This window comes from Coloeus monedula (assembly GCF_965178545.1).
Source record: "Coloeus monedula genome assembly, chromosome: 8".
NCBI classification, from domain to species: domain Eukaryota; kingdom Metazoa; phylum Chordata; class Aves; order Passeriformes; family Corvidae; genus Coloeus; species Coloeus monedula.
Genome location: NC_138788.1, coordinates 19,135,545 through 19,153,022, shown reverse-complemented (window position 1 = coordinate 19,153,022; position 17,478 = coordinate 19,135,545). Strand labels below are relative to the sequence as shown.

The window sequence follows — 17,478 nt, the reverse complement described above, 5'->3', positions numbered from 1 at the left end:
TGCAAGTCTTGAGCCACTGCCTTTCAAACTATCCTTTTTGGATAACTGTTTTGTCTTAGACACAGGACAAAAGAACAGCATTTCTAAGTGTTCTGTTCAGCTCTGTTTGGACTAAGTAACATTAATGGCAGACAAGAAATAAAGCCACATTAAGTTTATGAACCAACATGGAAAACTGAGAAGGGTCCCATCTAAGTTAGTTTTTCACGGTTACTATGATTGATCCAAACCAAATAATCTGCATGCCTACAGTATTTCTTTAGAAGTATTTTCTAGGGGAACTAGCAGGGACTAACATGTTTCATAAATCTGATCCCCCACTGATCCCCCATTAACATATACTGTGCTGGGACACATACTTAATTTCAGCAAAAACATGAACAAAGATGTTGAAAATATACAGCAGTCTCTTTCAAAGAAACTTTAGAGAGCACTGAACTCTGTGGCTCTGTACCAAGTAACAAAGCTCAGAGATTCATCTTAAAAAATTTTAAGGCATGCTGGGTCAGAAGACTTCTCAGGTATATGGAGGAGCTATGTCTATAACTAAGATCAACAGGCAAGACACACAACACTTCAGAGACCAATCTACACTTTTTTATGTTTCTTTTCTTCGGGTTTTCACTGTTTTTCAATCTTACCCATGCCCTCCCACTCCCTTCCTCCAGAGGATACTGTGATGGTGTCTTAGGTGGCACTCACCAAGACACGGAATGCTGCAGTAAAACAAGGGTCTCTCCCTCCCAAGTCTGCCCCAGCTGCAGCCACAACACTGCAAAGCAACCATGGCATGCACTGTCTCCAAAAGCCATGCTGTGTCAAATGAGTGGAGGGAGATTTGCTGCACACAACGTAACTATCTCTCAGGTGGTGTTTACAAGAGAAGGAAGAGGAGAGTAAGGTAACAAGGGAGAAGGGAGAGAGAGACCTTCAGGTTCTTAAAGATCAATACCCTCTCTAATTGGTTCAGGGCTTTGGGCTGTTCCCCACTACTTAGCTCCAGTTTGCTGAGGAGACCTGAAGAAATCTGTGAAAGATAGGCAAATGCATGGTTTAAACAAAGCAAAATAAACCCAAAGAGAAGAATAACCTGGCAGAGTGCAAGGCTGCAGGGCACACTCCTGGCATGCACAGCAAAAAGACAGTACAGGGTAACTGCACAGATCGGACACAAGACAGAGCATCACTTAACCAAGCTGGGAGCAGCCATCACTTGGCAAGGGCAGCCTTCCTAAATTCAGTCACCTTCACTTTACACCTTCTGTACACAGAGCATGACAAAGCCTGATACCTGCCCTACATTAGCAGGATCTCTTTTAGTTCTCCGTAGGCCAGCCTACCATCATCACAAATCCTGTGACTTCTCCCACAGCAAGGGAAACAAGCAGTCATTAGTTTACTATACAAGAAGTAAAGCCCTAAGCTTCACTAGGTTTCAGATTCCTACGACCAAGCATTCAGTCTCTCAAAACACTGCTATACTGGCTCTGAAATGTATGTTTACCCCATGTTGTCCCTTTTCTCAAAACATTACAATAAAAACAGTGGAAGTTATAAATTGTATATTCAGCATTAAGTTGAAAGGTGGTTATTTCTTCTCTAGCACTTTTTCCCATCCTGTTGCTCTGAACAGCAGAATTTGTTACCTTTATTGACATTCTTCATATGGAACATAAAGAATATAGAAGTATATATGGAGTCCCTCAAGAGGACCTCCCTCCACCTAAGAAATTACTACATTAATAATCATATAAGATCACATAACAGCATTTGAAATACTGAATCCAGCTGCTAAAAGCCTCACTGTATTGATCAAGATAGTAGCATTGAACAAATCCAGAACTTCCACCCTCAGAAAACTGTGCATTTAAGGAAAGGTAGATAAAGAAAAGTCTGCTTTGATTTGGCTGCTAACAGAGATGGCATTGATCACGTGAACTAAGGTTTTCACCACAGAATGCTGTCCCTTCTAGAAGTCACCAAAGCTTTTTCTATAAAAGCCAGTTTCATGATGCTTTCATGCTGTTTCACCAGCCTCAAAAAGTTTCCCTTCTACACAGGAGGAACTGGACAAAAATATATCCCAAGAGCTCAGTATTACATCTATAGTGAATGAAGAATGATGAGAAAGAAGCTGGAGAGAGAGCAGAAGACAGCAAGTAACTGGAGAATGACACCATCAGGTCCCAGAACTTGCTGGGGTTTTCTAGCCCACAGCAGCTGATGGCTGTTCCCAGAATCCAGACTGTCTCACTTAGGCAGCAGTATCATTAACAAGACTTGCCACTGGACTATGTGGACTTAATCCCACAGAATCTATGTCCATTTATGCGGTTAAACATGCTCTTTCAGTGAACTAGGGACTTGTAGGAACAAAGAAATACAAGTGTGAAAACAAACAAAATAGAGCTGAGCGCAAGCCCAAGACAGGAGCAGAACAGTCAACACAGTGCTGAGTCTTACCTTCTTCATGTTCGTTCCCATGTAGCTTTTAGGCTCTTCTTTAAACTGAGGCAACCTGAAATACAAAGAGCAAGCCAAAATACATCAGCTTACATGGATTAACAAGAAGGGGAAAGAAACAGGCTGGTCTTTCCAGTCATGCTGCAGATACTAGAAAACCCAAATTAGGTTTTCTTTACTAAGAGAAACTCTCCTAATTTCTATACCTGCCAAAATCTGCCAAGGGAAAAACCCACACAAGTATAGATGAGAGGTGCTTTGCACGGTATTACTACTAATGGCTGCTTTTCTGTATTGATCTTCCTGCCATGTAAATACCATTTATTTTCCTTCAGTGTATGTTTGCAGCAGTGGACTAATTACATTTGTTCAAAACAGGTTTCTCTGATGCTGCTAAAAACAGCTGCTGAGCAAGTGTCATCCACACCAGGACTCTTGCAGCATACATATTATTACTACTCACGGCAATTCTTCTCTTTGAATTTGTAGAAACCCCAGCAGTTATCCTGTGTTCTGCATCATATAAACACAACTGTGGAGGACAGCAGATGTACATTTGAGCTGAATCTTTTGAGATAAGTAGTTCCCATCTCAGGATGAGGTAGACTGCTCTCACCTGTGCTACCAAATGACAACATGTACAGCTCTACAACTTCAAACACCCTGCTCTCTCTTGTTTCTTTACTACAATTCTGTCTTTACTTGATGAGGGTATAAAAGCCTTGGAGCACAGCTTTGGCTCTATCTTTTTCTGGAAAGCAAGATGGCCAAACCCCCCCTGCAGCTGCTGCCTTTGCTTTGCATCTCCATCCCAATGTCCACAGGAAAACATGGTGGTGGTGTCTCCAAGCCTTATCAAGAAGGACAGAGGAGAGGATTACACAGTAAGTAATGAAAAAGCACCAAGTAAAATTCACATATGTATTTGGAGAAAAAGTAATGTGGTCTCGCCTCTTTGAAAAGATTGATTCTGACTTTGCCCCACATTCATCCAGCGCACATGATGCAGGGCACATAGAGGAGAAAAAAAACTGAGATGCCATTGGAACTGTGTGACAGTGGGAAAAAATATAATGCAACAGTGTTTCATAAACTGTCAGCTTCACCAAAATCCTTTTCTACTAAAAGTATATCTGTACCTGCACATTTCCTTTTCACAATACCCAGAGAAAGTCTATGAGTACTTCACTATTTGGAGAAACAGTCTTGAAGTTAATTAACTTACTTGAGTTTAAAAGAGGTAATCTTAATTACCTGAAGGGTGATGAAAAGGCAGAACATTTGTCCAAGACACACGATTTCAAGAGTTTAAAATGCTCTTTGATGTGTGAGCTCAAAGCTCTCAGCTTGAAATCAATGTGTGGCTATTCAATACCATTTCTATTCTCTCTGCTAAAGAGAGCTATATTTTTTAGAGCACCTTTTTTTCAGTGAAGTTTGCATTCTCTGTCCTGAAACTGGTTCTCTATCCTAAAGCTCTTCATTACTTGGCTGTCCATCTCTCCTCAAAGGACACCCTAAACCAGGCAACCTTCCCTACCTCTGTCTCCCTGCAGTCTGACAGGGTCAGCCCTAGAGAAAAGTGCCAAATCCTTCATCCTTTTCCACCTCTAAATAATGACCATTTTGGATGATTTTTCTGAGGGCCCTTAAGTGGAAGTGTGGAATCTTTCTGTCCTTAGAGAGCCATCTCGGCAATGCTGAGGCAAACACAAGCAGGTTTACCTTGTGAAGAGCAGCTGCACCATGTCGACCAGAGTGTGCTCTGCAGATTTTCTCAATAACTCTGCGAAGACAAAAACAAATAACACAGGTGTCATTACTCAGTGTGATATTATCAAGAGGCTTCTTCAAGCAGACTCCCCTCCGAGTCCTGTTTACAGAGATTACGGCAAATTTATTAAAACCAGCTCCAACCCCGCGTTACTGCAAGCGGTCATGGCATCACACGGTGGCGCTGCACAGCTGGGGAAAAGAGCAGTCCAAACTTTATAGCGAATGCCCAACAAATTTTCCATGAAGTTGTAGAAAGACACAATAATATAAAGCTCAGCAGCTTTCCATGGATGCATGCTCTACAACAGAACTAGTTAATGCTGAGGAAACCTGATCATTTCTTAACGGCAGATACGAACAAACCTACCACTGAGCCTCATTTCGAAGCATATGCGGAAACAGGACTGCATGATCTCACACACTGATTCATTGGTGAGGTGGGCTCCCACCGGGGTGAGCAGCAACGTCCTCAACACCTGCAAAGAACAGCACCCTTATGTACCACACGGCAATGATACTTGCATGCATTCCCAAGAGGAGGTTGGTTTCCTCAAGAAAGGCTGCCATGAGCAGAAAACCTAAGGAAGTTTCTCCTGGAGTGATTTTAAACTGAATGCTGTGCTCAAGAAGCCAATTATGAGACAAGAATGATCTCCTGACCCACTTCTGAAAGAGGCCCAACATGCTGCATACTACCCGATACTTAAATTCACAAAATAGATATCTGCTCAGAAGTACATAGACCAAAGAGGTATACAGTCCATAGGTTTGTCTCTGTAAAGAATTTTTCTCAAAAATAAGTTTGAGCACTCCATATTCTTAATTAAGCCCCCACCCAACACAGACCATGCACAAGGTAGGATTACCAACACTACCACATTATCAAGTCCATAATTTTAAAATCATTTAATTTAAGCTTTTAACTGTTTTCATTTGGAAAAGCTTTTACCACAGGTATATGAGCTATCTGTTTAAAAATAAAGCCTGTCACTAAGCTCTTACAGAGTCAAAACATTGCTCCCTCCTCTTCGTCTCTATGTAACAGGATATGTTCCACAACAGGCAGCAACCATTATGGTAATTACCATTTCTCTCTACTTACCTGTAGGATTTTCATCAAGACAACCTCATCACTTGCATGATCTGTGCCCACAAATCGGGCGTGAGTGACAGCATCTGCCATGTTCTCCATCCCCTCCGCTGTACCCTCATGGCTGGGATCTGAATAACAGAATAAAAATATGTGCCAGGGAACAGCCATCTACAGCCTACCACCTCTGTGGGGAGACATCGACACAGAGATACTGTGTGACCTTCAGCTTCCTCCATTTATGTGACTTGCAGTGAGTTGACCCGACAAGAGCATAACTCACCTCCCACTAACAGGCTTTATAACTGGGAGCTTTCAGAAAGACTTTATAAAGAGTCTACTTACATTTGCAAAAAGATATAACCTAACAAAGAAAATAATTACAATTCTGTTGTTACTGGTTCTCTATGTTTTACAAGTTAACTTCTAAGACTGTGTCCTGTTCCCTACAATATAGCACAATCAGCTGTTAAATGCATTCTGCGCCTCCTCGGGAATAAAGACAAAACAGCTCTTAAACACAGGGAACCTAAAATTTACTCTTATGAGAAGAAAATGCCAAACAGATTCCATCAAAATTGAGAAGGGAAAACTGTCTCTTGTTCTACATCCCTCCCAAGGAACAAGAGCTGGAAAGGAACAGACCAGTAGCTTTCCCCAGAGAAAACAGCAGACAGACACAATCACAGTTTAGATATCAGAGTTGCAGGCCTCCCACTTCAATCATTCATCAAGGCTCCTTCTCTTCATTTCAGTCTTTTGCAGCTACAAACAATGGTGCAGTTGAGAGAATGTTTAGGATGAGATTGTTGCTAGTAACTGTATCTCGTGCTACATTACAGTGGCTTCAGAAAAGCTGCCTCTGGCTTTGATTTCATTCTCACTTAAATAATATGGCACTGGGCAAGAATCTTGATACCCTTCTACCTAAACAGTCATTAGGAAAGAAAGGAGACAACCTAAACATTGCTTAATACCTCATTAATTGGCAATGGGGCCTCTTGAACTCCAGCAAGAATGATGCTGACAGAGGAAACAAGCAAGACTTGTATGCTTTGCACAGAAGCTTCACGGATTCCCCCTTTGACTCCAGTAATGTTCACACCTAGGAAGGGCTAAGCCCTACGTATTAAAGAAAGCTGCCCTTATTGTGGTCCAGAGACAGCAGCCTCTACCACACTCTTATCCTGAGCAGCTGCAGGATAAGAAATTTCTCACAGTTGTATAAAACTGAAATGGCATCAGTGTACTTCAGAATCACATAAATCTGCATAGGAACAGCACTTTGCCATTGCCATCTCTTACACATCCCTATTAAGAACAGAGCTTGCTTACTTTTGACATTGTTCGTGCTCACACACACACACAGAGACACACAGAAATCTTGCATAGTTTAGAGTGAGTTCTTCTCCTGGTTTGCCAGGCGAACTTCACTGAGCTATCAAGGAGGCTGCTCTAAAACCAATCGGTCACTTTTTACCTAGTTTAGCAGCTCCAAGCAACAGGATACAAAACTCTGATATAGGGAAGCATTAGATAGGAGGCCTGGCTGTCAAAAGCAGTCCTCTGCATACCTTCAATAATGGCTTATAATCCAGTTAGAAGCTACTGCTCTTCTACCAGAGACAATAAAATCAGTCATAGGCTGGTGTCTCATGCACTCTTACTCAGGGAGGTAATAGCTTAAATCACCAATGGTGATGAAGGTTCATTCTGAATTGTCTTAATTGAATTAGGCAAAGACCAGTGCTGTGAGAATGCCAGTACCTACATTAACATTACTGCTAACCAGCCTCAATGGCCACAGTGGAAAGCAGCCCAGTGGGAATCAAGACAAAAAAGCAACTTGTTGCAGAAAAGGCTCCCACATGCAGAACACACAGATTCACTTCACTGTCACCTTTTCCAGTAGATGTGAGTTACTCTAGTCTTAGGGACATATTTAATTGTAGTTTGGATAAATAGCGTGTGTGAAAACAAAATGCAGGCAAGGTGTGCACATGCTTCTCGAACAGATCTGTGAGTACTGCTTTGCTGTTCTAGCCCATACCTTCAATACCTCTTTCCCAACACACATCACGCCTGACTACTTCAGTTCTGGCTCCCTGGAACAGCACTACAAATTCAGGTCAATTTATAAAGCCTCTTGAGTTCAATTAAAAGCACAGATACTTCTACTTTGCAGAAACGAGATACAGAAAAAAATCTTTGTTCCCTTGTGAGAAAACAGTACAGAAAGATGTACCAATGCCTGCTCAGAATCACTAACAAGAAGAAGTTTGAGTAAGCACAGTACCAGTTTGAAAATTGCCATCTACAGTGCAAAGATCTAGAGACCCCATCTAGATACACACATTTCATACAGGGTGCAGTCATACAACAGGTGGGCAAAAGAACAAACAGAAATCGGAAAATCCAGCTTCCGAACCAAAGGGAATTCAGGAAAGCCAGAAGCCTGCTCAGTAACACCTTTAATGGAACTGAAATAAATCACCACGGAGACACAAAAGGTAGAGGGGAGAAAAAGCTTTAAACTCCTTAAACAGCAAGTCCTCTCACTGGAAGCTGAGCAACAGCTACTTACATACAGATATGCAGTTTTCAGGAACATCAGGGAAAGCTAAGCTTAGAAATTGAGCCAGAAGCTGCTGTGGTCAGTAAAAAGAGCACATACCTTTTCTGAGGGAAATACAGAAAACCCCAATTCTGAAATTTAGCCACTAGTCTTCCTATAGCTAAGGTTTGAACTCATCCAGGAGGCTGACAGCTCACTAGCTACTGCAAAACTGCTGAGCAAGGAAGTAACTCATCTGAGGGATAAAAATCAAAGGGACTTTAGTATTGCCACAAAGTTTTCTAGTACTTTAAAAGTTACTGTGTAATTTATCAACTAAAGCTCTTGAAGAAGAAGTACTTAGAGCAGAGGACAATCACCGTAAGGCTAACTATTCCTGCTAAAATACACACACGGTGGATATCAAGTAATTTTATCTAACTGAGCTGTGATTGCACACTATACCATTAGTGAATTTGCAATTCAAACTACTAGAGATCAGAAGTCCTAAAGTCTACTCAGGAATTACTCTTTTCTAACTGCTTTTAAAACGTACCCCTCAGCAATACTGGCCTAAAAAGGAGACAGATAACCACCTTCTGACATGTGACAGAGTAAAACAACAATGACACTGCACAAGGATTAGCCATGAAATACTTTGGAAATGGGAAAAGAAAGCCATTTTAAACAAAGATATTTATCAAAGGAGTTTGGCCCTTTCACTGCACCCTGGTTTTCAACTTAGTGTGTACAGTAAAATGCAACCACTCACAGAACAGACAAAGGTAGTGTCACTTTTTAAAAACGTGCTGGCTTCACCTGTCATTATGCAGCCCCAAAACACAAAATACGTATCTGCCACACTGCAATTTCCCTACCATGGTTATGCCAGCATCCTTCTTTCTTGCTCTCTATAGTCTGAAACAGATTTGTACACTCAGAACAGTTTTAAGCATTTCCTATGTGTAGGCAAACAGTCTTTAGACTACCTTTAGTCTCATATTACAAAAAGAAATTATAATACCAAAAAGCTTTCATTTAACAACACCACCTAGCCAGATGTTCAGTCAGCACCACTAATCCCAGCCTAACTGATCTCTGGAGCAGCACAAAGGACAAGGCTGCTCTGAATGTCACCTGAAGCAACAACGAAGGTCTCAGATTACAGGTTCTGCCCCAGAAAAAAAGCCAGGCAGAGTCTTCCACTGTCTACTACAAAGACACCCAATCATCAACAGTTACAGGGAGGCACTCTTATTGGAGTGACCCAATTAATATTCTAAACAACAACTAGCTAGAGAAAGGCTACAAATTCTTAACCCCATTTTTTTCTGTTTCTGCCTCAAATCAAGCATTTCTCAACAGTTGCCTGTGCAGACATTTACCCAGACATGTGATACAGATCATAAAAGCCCAGAAGAAGAGTCCATCCCTCATTGTAATGCTGAAAGTCATATATTTTGCACTGTTGCTTAATCCTTCAGGGGGACATGTTTTACAGGCTTATTTTTAAGGATTTCTTTATTGTCCTAGGAACTTACGTCATTATTGCATCATTCTAGTTATATTTGGTATTATATCAAATACTACCCACTAATTTAAGTCTTCATACACTAGATTTTCATCCAACACTTATTTCCTGCAAGTTTCTATTTTTGCTCATTTTAGTTTTGTGTCTTTCCCACGGAATTGATTTGCACTGACATAAAGTCCTTTCTTTCTCTAACCGCCTTCATGCTATCTCCAAAGAACTAAATATTTAAAACAACAGTACCAAAAATTCAAAGTGTTCCCTTACAATACAAAGGAGAAAAAGAACTGACAAATCTGAACTCAGGGGGAAGGAAGACTGATAAAATTATTTTCTTCAAGTGAGACCACATATAAACAAACACAGATAACAGGTTTTGTAATTCACACAGGTATGATCAGAAAGTACTAACAGAACTTACAGAGAAAAATCGAGCACCACTAACAACGGGTTGACACACTGATGGCAGACAGAAAGCCAGCTAATGAGTTACAAGCCAGCTGAGCCATGTGAACTGAGCACATGCACATTATTAGTCTTTCACAGATAAGGAGAATGTGCAAATTTGAAAGTTTGGGCAGCAGCAAAACTGTCTCTGCCATGACAATTGTGGAAAGTGAAGAGTACTGGCACACCACTGGACAAGGTCTGGGACCAGGCAAAAAATCATCCTCACTCTAGAGCAGAAATATTAGTCCACAAAACAAAACAAATCCTACTGTGTTTCTATATGCCACAACATTGTAATCCAAACTGGTATTCTTCCCTCCCAGGCCCTTTTGCTTGGAAGGCATTAAAAAGCAGCTGGTGACCAGCACAGCCCTGCAGCAGGCCCTTTGGCCCTTTGGCTCTGTTTCCAGACATTGCTGCAGCACCATGAAAGATCAGCCAGTAAGATATTAAGAAACTGCTGATGCCAATTTTCCTAGTGTTAATGACAATTTTCTTATTTCCCCGATCTCCACATTAAGACTGCAAGCATGTATCCTGGCCAAAGACATAGCTCACAGAGATGCATTTGGCTGGCATTTTGGTAAATCCCAGGAAGTCACATAGCCTACCTATTAGTGCATATGAGAGGAACTTATTCACAGAGGTGAGTGCCAATCCAGTTATGGGGCCTGTAGTGTCTTCAGAACGGATTACTTCCAGAAAAGGCCGAAGAAAGACATTAGGTTCAATTTCAGATAGCTCTGTAAAATAAAAATAATTTTAAAAAGACAATTAGACTTGATTCTTTAGGATTCATTTTCTCTTTAAGAATATACAGCAAGTTTCATCTCAGAGAAAAAAAAAGGCCTGCACTAGGTTAGTTTCAGAAGGCTGGTGGGAAGGTCAGGGTTGTTTTTACATCTATACACACACACACAAACACGCACATAGGTATAGGCATGTATTTTAAAAGCAGTGGTTTGTAAAGTTCACTTTCTTGCGATCTTCAAAACAGCTTTCTGGAGCCTTCTAAAATCTGATTGTAGGACACTCCATAAATGCCACAGAGGCCACTCTTACATAAATTTATGCTTTAACTCACTGGCAGATTCAGTTGCATTTTCCTATTACTTTTGGAATTGTGTGATCCCATGAACTATATAGACCTTGTCCCACCTTCTGCCACCCCGTATCCCACTACAGATAAAGCCTCGTGCTAATCACACGCAGAGTACAAACGTACAACCAGGTTCATTGGATCTCTTGCAGCTCTTTGCCTGAATACAAACTGCATTTCTGTAACACTAAATGTTTGCTTGGCAAAGACAGGAAAACCCCACAAGATAACCTAATTTAAAAACTCTTCTGTCTTGCTCTCAGAATACCTGTGCAAGCCTCTCAACCAAAGAATTAAAAAGGGCACTCTTCTCTACTTGCGGCTTTGGCTGGCAAGGATCCCCTCTAAAGCTGCAGTACAAGAAGGCAAATGCACTGAGCTATTAAGCTGGAGAAAAAACAACTAACAAGCTTCCTGAACTTTCCAAGATGATCGAGGGATGCTTTGGGATTGAAAAAGAAATACAGAAGAGAATAACCAGAACTAGGGAAATTGACCAAGAAAAATAAACAAAAAACCCTAACCAAAACAAAAACCAAACCCAACCAAATAAAACACAAGGAATCAAGATAAGAGGAGCCCTGAGGGGGATTTAGGAGAAAAAGCATTAAAAAGCAGGTGAAGGCAACCACAACATAGTAAGTACACAGGCACAGAAGAATGCATTAAAAGTAACTTGGTTTATTCTGAGACTAGAAATATATAAGTACAACACTAGGCTCAACTTGCTGAAACCTACTTTTTATTCCTAATAAAAGTTAACAAGTCTAATGGCTAATAGTGTCACAGGATCACTGGCATTTATATACTTGATAATCAAATATTGCATTTATCTGTCCTATAAGCTTCTTTGAGGCAGGGAGAAAAAAGACTGCAATTCCTGAATCCTTAGACAAGCTGCTGCTTTTCTATCTACCAACATAATTCAATTATTTTGCTGAGGGGAAAAAACCCAAACCCTTTATTCTGAGATAAGTGAAATTCTATTTTATCACAATTCCTGTTGAGAAGCCTTAAGTATCAGAGCAAAAAGTCTATCAGAAAGTATGTTAATGTAACTGTGTCAAATTATGGCAAAGGACCAAAGGAAGAAAAACAATACAGGGGCTTTTGTTTTAAAAGTAAAGAGCACAGAGAAGAACATCAAAGTGCTGTTAACTAAAGCAAAATTGCAATTAAAAGGGACTTTGGGAATCATTACGCCATCTCTTACATTTCAGCGACCAGTTCAAATAAGGCCAACTCCACTAACTTGTGAGGGGTTAAAAGGAACATGATGATTCAACCTTTTTGGCTTAAGAACAACTCCCCCAATTTGTCAGATAATATCCTGGTGTGACATTACAATTGTGTCACCTCTCAATAGCACATGGAAATGCAGCTGATCGCAAGATATTTTCACTGATGCTTATGTAAGTGTGCTTTGCAGAACACTTGTCTGCTTACAAACACTTGGACAGCAATAAATATAGTAAGACTACTAGGGATCAAAACTCAAATTCTTCTTCCCTGAAACTGATCCTTTCTACAGATCAAACCATAATCCTGCCAATTCCTCCAGTCTTGTTCAAACCACTGAGTCCCAGGATGAAAAAGCTGCCCTTGATTAGTAAGAAAAATGGGACTTCAGCAGATGTACATCCCTGCACATGTAGAATGAGACAATGAAGACACATTTGCTAGCAGAAGATGTATAGGGCACCATTAATACTTTTTTTTGGGACAAAAAATAGATATTTTCTTTACAAGAGTAGGGAGAGTTCCAGGTCTTTCCATTCAATTAGAATTGTTAATCTTGATGTCGTTAAAGATCAGATTCCCTTGCAGTCCAACTGAAATTTGCAACTTACATGAAGATCACAAAACAGCTTGTCATAATTAGGATTTAACTAAGGCACATATCATTGATTACACAGCAGCTTTGGCCAGTTTCCCTAATATTCAGAGATTCCAGACTTTACAGTAACAAAGCACTTTACATTAAGCTCTCTGAAACTGATGGTTTATGCTGTAAAACTGTTTAGACTGGGTAGTTGGTGCTATGGTATTAAAAAAAAAAATTAAAAATATGCTAGACAAAGAGAGCATTTTTAGTGCAGGACTTACCCACTAAAGGGCTACTGTCTGAAAGATCTAGATGTCAGTGAAACACCAATCCCACTTCTCATTGCTTACACTTGAGGAGTATTCAAATGAGCTCTTCTTACCAGAAGTATTTGCAGGCACTGAGGACTTACAAGGGTCACCAGCTCCCTTTTCAAGGCAGAACTTAATCTTGGTACTGGTCCTTTGCTTCAGTGGGAAGTTTGGGAGCACAGAAAAACACTCGTATTGCTGCTATTCTTGCTATACCCTGTCTTGAAACAGATTACCTTCATGGGCTGAAGAAGGTTCAGCACCTGAAAGTGGCACTAAAGCTACCCAGAAGTTTTTAACCCAGTGACAATTTTGCAAACAAACCATTAAATCAAACATATACCCTCTTCTTTTAATTCAGTCCTGTTAAGATCAATGAAGATAGTTCAGAAGCTCTTTCCTCTACAGGTTTTCTTAGCCTTGTACACCAAATGTGGCAGTGTCCAGAACAAACCTGCCAGCCTTTTTGGATCAATAGATACAACTGCAAGGTGCACTCCACGCCAGCTTTTCTACTACAGCTCAGGTTGGTTTGATCTAGAGCACAAAACAGTAGGACATGAATAGCACTCTCTTCACAGTACTTTGGTACGGTGGGATCATAGTCTTTAGAGGGAATTGTTCTCCCCAAAAAACTTCACAGAAGAGACACTAGAGGAACTCCTGCCACCACCTAACTGTGAAAGCAATACTGTGCTCTTCTGAAAATATCTAGGAACCTTGGAAAATGTAGGAAAATCAATTATTACTTTAATAATTCCTTGTGACAAAACAAAGGCTATATAAGGTACACACTAAATGTCTGGAGGTACATACTTGATGTTTATAACAACATTTCAAAAAAAAATTGCTCTGAATTTTCAACTCCAGTTCTTGTTCTGCCAGATTCAGGTTCAGGCATTGCAAGTGAGGTAACTGTAACCAGTGAGAGAACTGAGAACTGCCGATACAGATATTTCTCCAAGTATATTTTCTAGCAAGAGACATTTCTCAGGATGGTTCTCTGCTTAAGTAACCCGTTTCAACTCTGGGGAAAAAAACAACCAAACAAAAAACCCACCCAAAAACTCACCAAACCTGCAAGTATGACTTCAGCCAAGGGTATGACAAGAGGAAAAACTTAGTAAGTATCCACAAAGAGAACAAAATTGCACAAGGGACTCCTTCAAGCAGCCTTCCCTCGAAATCTACTCAAACCCAGGGAAAAATTATATTAAAACATGACTTAGTCTTAAATTAAGAGCATGGTCTGCTTTGGGGACCAGCTGGAAAGCAATTCCCATTCTTTTTGTACAGGTCCATTCAATGAAATTTCAGAGAAGCAAGCAGAGACCAGGATCAGCACAACACTCAAGAGATGCCCAGCTAGCCTAAAGCAGTGCACGGAAATTGAGAAGGAGGGAAAGAGTATCTTAAGTAATGTTATCAGAAAGCCAACTCTTCAGGCTGGCAATTTTAATGAGGACAGAATTCCTTTGAGACCACAGTGCTTTCCCTCATTCTTCCTATGGATTATTTGCACTTAGACACACAAGTCTATAAAGATATTTAAACAACTAATTCATGTTTAAGCACCTAACTCCCATTTCAGCAATCCCATCCAGCCGTTCTGGCACTTCAGCAAACAAACTGCATCAGACCTCCAGCATCCCCTTTCTCCTGAAGTACAGGAGCAGGTCCCCCTCGGAAGAGTTTTCTTATTGTTAGCACACTGTTGGCACATTCCTGATCTAAAACGCTCACATAAGCTGCTTTCTCTGGCAGTTCAACTCTTCACTCCTGAATGACTCTTATCAGGATCGGCTATGCGTTCCGAATCAGAGTAAATGAACAAGAAAAAATTGTTTATGACAAGTTATTTCAACATCATTTGTCCCGAGGACAGGCAACTGCAACCCAAACCACATGACCTGGACTCCTCTTATGCAGCAGCTGTTGGCCTTTGACGCCCAGCCTTCAGAAAGGCTGTCTCCATTGTATCCCACGCACCTCTGCAGTGCAGACGAGCTCAGACAAGAGCAATGCTTTGAGCACGCACTATTACGTTCCCTGCTTACAAACTGAGCTGTACAATGAACAGGCATTCTCTTTTCTTAAGGTGAGAAAAAGACCAAGATAACACTGTAATAGAGCAGAAAGCCAGCTTTTTGGGACTCTTGCCTTAGGGCTCAATCAGTTTATGCCACAGAAAATCAAGGTATCAGCAAGTGCTTCCTGGGTCATCCTCAAAATCACTTTCTGGCCTACCGTGATATGCAATTTATTCTCAGTTCACCCAACAAACACCAAAACGTTTTGTGTTTTCACTCAAAAGATGAGAAGTCCCTGCAGTCTGGATCACCAAGTTAGACTGAGTAAGTTACAAGGAAAAAGGACAAAATTGTACTTGCCTTTCAAACCCGTCTAAAAGTATGCAGTGGTCACACTTTTTGGATTTTCATAAACATTTTAACTGCTGAAATAAGTACTGGCTTAATCTCAGCCAGGTCAAAATGCAAGACTGCAGGGAAAGGAGAAATTCTTTTGAGTTAGGCCTGTGATTATCAGCTGTTTAATTTAGAGGTTAACAAATCTAGAAAAAAGAACTATACTAACTTGCTCCTCTAAAAATTTGCAGAGCTTGAATTTGCTTTACATAGAGTCCCTAGATAACAGGCACAGAACAGTATATGCGTACTGGTTCTAGGTGCCCTGGCAAAACTGCAGCTACAGCAGCTCTACAGCTGATAAACAGAAGAGGAGCATGTTTTTCACCACTCCAAAAACAAATTCTCCAGACTGACTAAACACATGCCACTCTGCACCTGAACTGAAAGACATGCCCTGACTTCTAGCTAGCAAGTCTACTCCAACTCTGACATTTAACTCCAAATCAATAATGGCCAAATAATGTTGGATAACAAGTGTAAGAAAGCTAAGCTATAGATGACCCACACTCATTTGTTCCCAAGCGTATGTTCTGCTCCACACAGCCCTCCCTGGTAGAGACAGTGTTTCAAGTGAAAAGAATCCTCCGCCATCTCTCCCCTACAAAGGGATCTTAGCTGTTGTTTTCATCTTGTTTTTCTTGCAAGTTCTAGACCAGCCCTTGCAACACAGTGCAATGCGTAGCACATTGTAGAGATTTTCTGATCTGAAAGGAGAACAGATTGCCATTTATACAGTCGGACTTAGCAGCTAGCGTTATGAGAGAAAGCTCTAGCTCTCCTTCCTGAAAATAATAATGGCAATGTCCACTAAACTTCATAAACAAGAGGTCATCAAAAGCCACCGGATATTCTCTCCGGGTTCCTGAAAATATCATTGTCTTGTCCTAATCTAAGCTCTTAATAGATAAAGAAAACAGGATTCTGCCAGCTAGGGAGAAGCTGAGGAGCCAGAAGCTTACATCCTAGCTTCCAGAACACATAAATACTGTGGGGATTGCACAACACAATATACATACCGTGGGGATGCGTGGAAGCAAGCTTTGTGCATCTTTGAAATCAATACTCCACTACAGTAAGTGATATCAAAAGCTTAGCATACAATAAAAATAAACACAGGCTGAAAACCAAGGATATTCAAACCAATGAAGGAGAAGTGTGAATTAACTGCAATCCTTTTCAAAGGATATCTGTAAAATATACTCTTCAAAGCTAATGCCCTATGAATTAAGGTGGTCATTCAGGGGCCCCAGCCCACCAAATCAAGGGGGAAACAGTGCCATTCACAGCCACACATGAATGCAAAGCTGGAATTACAAATGCAGTTTGACAAGGGGAACCCAGAGCTGTCAAGCCTGTTCTGTTTGCCTAATTTCATTACAATGGCACAAATGCTTTCATTTGTCACACTCCAGCTTCATGTGTTTATCTCCCTTTCATTAAACATGACTTTAACAAATTATTGTTCCATAGTGCCAAGATCTCAAGCACCCTTCAGAACTGAGATTTTTATTTTGGGGAAGCATGACAGAATGCATACTGAGCATTTGACTCTTCACATCCTTTGGTTAGGGCAGCATAAACTCAACTAAAATACTGTCTTCTACAGAATTAGTTACATCTACCAATGAAGCAGAAGCAGTGACAATGCCACCAGTGTGAGCCATTAGTTATCAGGAGTTTCATCTGATGCTATGCTTCAAATTCAGCTGTTCTGACTGACCATTAAAAATTCCTGGGCATTTTTTCGTAAGCAGGTATTTGCTGAAGTATCTTCAGCCAAAACTATGCTGCAAACTCCAGCTGTGCCTCCACTGTTACTTTAAGTACTTTTCACCCAGCTGTAGTATTCTGTTCTAGAGTGGTATTACAAGAAGCAGAAGATACTCACTTCATTCACAAGGAAAGCAAATGCCATCAACAAAGGTATGGAGCTACACAGGAGGCAAACTT

The 17,478-nt window shown here is 40.7% G+C and overlaps 1 protein-coding gene across 7 annotated transcripts in view; it reads right to left on the bottom strand.

The window, feature by feature from the left end:
* The window catches only part of GBF1 (golgi brefeldin A resistant guanine nucleotide exchange factor 1), a gene marked incomplete at its 5' end in the record, with an annotated part of 106,991 nt that overhangs the window by 34,921 nt on the left and 54,592 nt on the right, over positions 1–17,478 (bottom strand). For 4 of the 7 annotated variants that reach the window (XM_082286471.1, XM_082286469.1, XM_082286470.1 and 1 more), the window contains 6 exons: positions 929–1,027; positions 2,464–2,518; positions 4,189–4,249; positions 4,607–4,715; positions 5,342–5,460; positions 10,476–10,607. In XM_082286471.1, the coding sequence (XP_082142597.1) occupies positions 929–1,027; positions 2,464–2,518; positions 4,189–4,249; positions 4,607–4,715; positions 5,342–5,460; positions 10,476–10,607 (575 nt within the window). The remainder of the gene's footprint in view (positions 1–928; positions 1,028–2,463; positions 2,519–4,188; positions 4,250–4,606; positions 4,716–5,341; positions 5,461–10,475; positions 10,608–17,478) is intronic. The other 3 variants (XM_082286472.1, XM_082286475.1, XM_082286474.1) reach the window with 2 other exon arrangements.